Source organism: Cyprinodon variegatus, unplaced genomic scaffold (genome assembly GCF_000732505.1).
Source record: "Cyprinodon variegatus isolate N-32 unplaced genomic scaffold, C_variegatus-1.0 Scaffold1498, whole genome shotgun sequence".
Lineage (NCBI taxonomy): Eukaryota > Metazoa > Chordata > Actinopteri > Cyprinodontiformes > Cyprinodontidae > Cyprinodon > Cyprinodon variegatus.
Window position 1 is genome coordinate 7,509 of NW_015151951.1, and position 4,328 is coordinate 11,836.

The following is a 4,328-nucleotide window of genomic DNA, read 5'->3' on the forward strand; positions in this document are numbered from 1 at the left end:
TGACAGCTGTCCCAGCATGCACTGCGGCAGCAGCAGCTTCCAGGTTAGCGCTCAAAGAGCTCAGAGTATTAAGCCTGCGGCTGCCAGGGCTAACGTTAGCCCGTCTGCAGCAGCCCTCTCTCTGCATAGCCATGTATAAAGTACCGCTGGCTGTGATGGCGATTTGTTTGTCTTATTTGGCAAAATGTTCATTTGATTTGTGTTTATCCGACTGTTTTCATTATTATTGCCCCAATAAAGGAAAAAAGTCAGAATTTATTATTATCTAGAGACTATTAATAACAGGAGGTGAAATGCAGCTCCAGACGAGCTTTGGATGTGGTGATGTCATCAGTACGCTTCTGTTCTAATTGACCCAGATCTATGCTGCTCCCGTTCTCCCAGAGTCCAGACCTTCCTGTGTTCTTCTCAAGAACAGACTCTGCGAGGACACGAGTCTGTACTCGCGTTCTTGTGAACTGAGTAACGGCCAGTGTCTGCTTTCCTTTACCATCTCCACTCTTTGCCTTTTATAAAGGTATGGCTCAGATGAGGAAGTTGGCGTGTGATGGCCTGAGGAGCAGCTCCCGCAGCGAGCCACAGGTCCAGCTGGTGTCTGCCAGACAGGAGATCCTCACCAGCCTGGTGTCTGCCCTCGACTCAGTGGTACGTCAGCCGCTCTCTGCTTCGCCCTGTCGCACAGACATCAGACATCAGAGCAGGTTTTATCCTGTTTTATCTGTTCAAAAGTCTGCAGTCTGCCCTGCTTCCTTTGTTTTCTGCTATCTAGTAACATTAAGGTAATAGATGGCAGGCTTTCTAATACTATGAAATCTGGCTGATTGGAGGTGAAAATGGAGGAAATGAAGTGTAACTGAAAACTGCCTCTCCTTGCGCTGCAGTGCATGGCCATGTCTAAACTCAATGCGGAGGTGGCGTGCGTCACCGTGCACGAGGACAGCGTGATCGCAGTGGGAACCGAAAAGGGCAGAGTGTTCCTCAACTCCAGGAGGGAAATCCAAACGGACTTCTACAAGTTTTGCCGTGAGTTTCCGTCTGAGCATCGTTTCTTTTCTGCTGCCTTTAATAGACTTGTTCTCTTCTCCACAGCTGTGTGGTTGTTGCACAGTTTCTGTGGGATTTGATGTTTTTCGTGGTTCCAGGAATGTGGATTCAGCCAAAGGCTTTGCTAACCGCAGCTGTTTGCAGTTTAGCTCAGGGTTAGATTACGTTAATGTGATCAAATGAAAAAAAAGACTAAAGGAATCAGATTTTTATCTCCTTAAAACGGCACCAAGTTTCTGCAATGAATGCTTTATGCAAAAAAAAAACAAAAAACAGTTTATTGTTATGCATCACTTTAAGAAGACTTGATGAATCCTATAATAATTCTCTTTTTATTGCATCTAGACAAACCAATTAGAAGCTGCATGTGTGGGTTTATTTTAACCCTCTATCTGGATTATTAATGCAGCATTAATGATAAAAAATACTTTTGTTCATTAACTGATTAGTCTAATACCTTAACAAAGTCGAAACAATGAACTTTTGACCTTTTCATTTGATGATCTCAGCTCCACCTTTGATAAAGAATCAGGATTTCTGGATATTTGTCTGGATTCAGATGTATTAATTTATAAAAATAAACTCTAAGCGAATCAAGATTTACTTATTTTTATATATAAAATCTACTAACTAAAGATTTATTAACCAATGAGAATAAACAAAGCACCACATATAAGAGCTAAAAATGAAACAGCTTTCAAATATTTGGATGTCGGATGTTTACAGTTTGTTTGTCAAGAAAATGAATCCTAATTCAGAATAGAATAAAATCCTAATCTACAATAGAAAAATCCCTTTATTGTCCCACAGTACACACACATATACATACATATACAGGGGATGACGTTAAGGATTTTTACCACTTGCCCAAAGGGCAACTGACTTTCACATTTCATTTGCCCAGAAACCATTTTTACTTGCCCAGTATAATGATTGATAAATATAGTTCCTAATATTCATTTTTGTATCTATATCAATGAAACATGTTTGTTTTTTAAATGTTTTTTGTAATTCAGTATTTTTTAAGTTTCCAGGTTCCTGGTGTGTATCTGCATGCGTCAGATAATGAACTCCAGCCTACATTACCGTGTTAACATGCTTTTCAATCCTTCCTGCACATTCTTTTCAAACTAAACTTTGCTTTAAACTGTTGTGTGCTTGGAAAAATATAAATTATAATGTTAAAAATAAAAAATAAAAACTTGACAGGTTAAAAACGTAAGATAAATCACAAGACAGAAGTCAATGTCACAAATGAATAACTTTTATTTTAGAGTCACGGTATGTTTATAGAAGATAATACTATTAATATAATGCGACTTTTCTAGAGATTCATTATACATAGTTATTTTATTCAGGGTTTCCACAGTCTGACATCATTTCAGAATTCCCTGACTTTAACTGACTCCGGATTAGTTTTCCCTGACAAAATAAATGCAGCAACAAGACAATAATAATAACATAACAGGTCACCAATCTAACATGTTTAGCTCTATAACATTTAAATGCACATCTCCAATGTCTCAGAGAAAAACATTGAATGAAATTTTTTTTAATGTATGGCGGAAAATCACCTGTCTTTTTCAAATCACGCAAGAATGTGTACAAAACAAAAAAAAATTGCGCCGGCAACGCTTCTGGGTCGTTTTCATCGAATGTCGGTGATTTTAAAGTAATTTTGAGTTATAAATAATTTTTTTTCTTGCGATCATTGCCCGGCGGGCAAATGCAATGAAATTTGTACTGTCCCAACAATAAAAACTACATCAAGCCCTATATATATATATATATGAGAGTCATGGGTACTTGTTGATGGCATTAAAATTCTTGGTGTAATCGTTCAGCCCTAATCAGGATGTACGAAAATCAGCAGGTAATAAAAGGCTCACATCCAGTTCTTAGATTTAACATTTATTGATTATATGAAGATTTATTGTTCGAGGTGTTTTTGTACGCCTTAGATAAATGACTTTTCCTTGGCCTCAGGAACGCCGTGTCTACAGAGTCTGACTGCAGTCGGCGCCCTTACCAAAGACCAGGAGGGGGATCCTAGCAAACTGAGTAAAGACGGAGAGCATGGGAAGCAACGAGCGCCATCAGACCCGCAGTCCAACATCTTTGTTCTGAGGAAGATGGTGGAGGAAGTCTTCACAGTGCTCTATAGTAAGACTTTTCTTTGCTTTCTCAGAGCAGGATTTTAATCTCAGACTGTGACCCAGAAGCTCACGCCGTCTCTTGCTCCACAGGTGAGGCTTTGGGTAAAAGCAGCCTGGTCCCTGTGCCTTACGAGTGGATCCAGAAGGACCCCGGGTGTGTTGTGGCCCACGGTTTCCCTGAGGGAATCACCCTGAAGAAGCCATCAGAGTATGACACTAAGGCCCTGATGAAGATCCTGGAGCACAGCCACCGCATCCACTTCACAGTAAAGAGGTGAGCCTGTGGAGTAAAACCCTCTATCAGGCAGAGCCAGCTGTCGTCAGGAACACACTGTTGTTTAAAAGCTTGTATCACATGAGGAAAGCAGCTGTTTCACATCAGATTACTCATTTTAGTCTCTAATGGGCTGCAGAAATGCATGATTGTGTGTCGCTGGGAGCAGATAGCTGCTCTGGCAGACAGGCTGCAGGGTGTTCATCCTTCATGGACAGGATTTAGAGTCGATTCGGGAAATATCCAACCCCCACTACCTTTTTAGTGTCTCTAAAAGACATTTAGTGATATTTAATGGTGCTTAAGAATGCAGCTAAGAAGAATGGCATTAATATGATTCTTTTCATTGTACGAGGATGCTTTTAGGAAATAAAAATAATAGTCAAACAGCCCTTAAAGTGTCAGAAGTTTGAAACATAGATCAGGGAATTTGAAGGATTACGGACTGTAGTGGGTGTAGTTTAACAACTGGGAAAGAGGATTTAACAAATCCTGGTCCAGGATGTGTCATAGCAGCAGAAATTACTCTAAGTGTTTGATCTTTGAGGTTAAGCGAGGTCATCATGGGATACAGCGTCTAGCTGGAGTATTTATACACATCGATTACTTTCATTCTGACAGATTACAGCAACAGACCTCAAATTATGTCATGATCAACACAAAAGGAACGTTTAACTTTAGATTGGAAGCAGTGGCGGCTGGTGGAGTTTTCTATAAATTCAAAATAGACGTAAACCAAAAATCAAACGTAAACTAAGTTATCACAGCAGTATATTTATATGAATGCAAACAAAAAACATTTCATTTTATGTACAGGTTTATTTTCTGTAAATAAATCTTTCCCTTCTGAGGCT

The 4,328-nt window shown here is 39.6% G+C and overlaps 1 protein-coding gene across 1 annotated transcript in view; it reads left to right on the forward strand.

Moving 5' to 3' along the window:
- Positions 1 to 490: 490 nt before the first annotated feature.
- LOC107103650 (general transcription factor II-I repeat domain-containing protein 1-like) overlaps positions 491 to 4,328 on the forward strand; it is a 22,754-nt gene continuing 18,916 nt past the window's right edge. The window contains exons 1-4 of the mRNA XM_015403435.1: positions 491 to 645; positions 882 to 1,023; positions 3,031 to 3,207; positions 3,291 to 3,474. Of these exons, the coding sequence (XP_015258921.1) occupies positions 520 to 645; positions 882 to 1,023; positions 3,031 to 3,207; positions 3,291 to 3,474 (629 nt within the window). The 5' untranslated portion in view covers positions 491 to 519. The remainder of the gene's footprint in view (positions 646 to 881; positions 1,024 to 3,030; positions 3,208 to 3,290; positions 3,475 to 4,328) is intronic.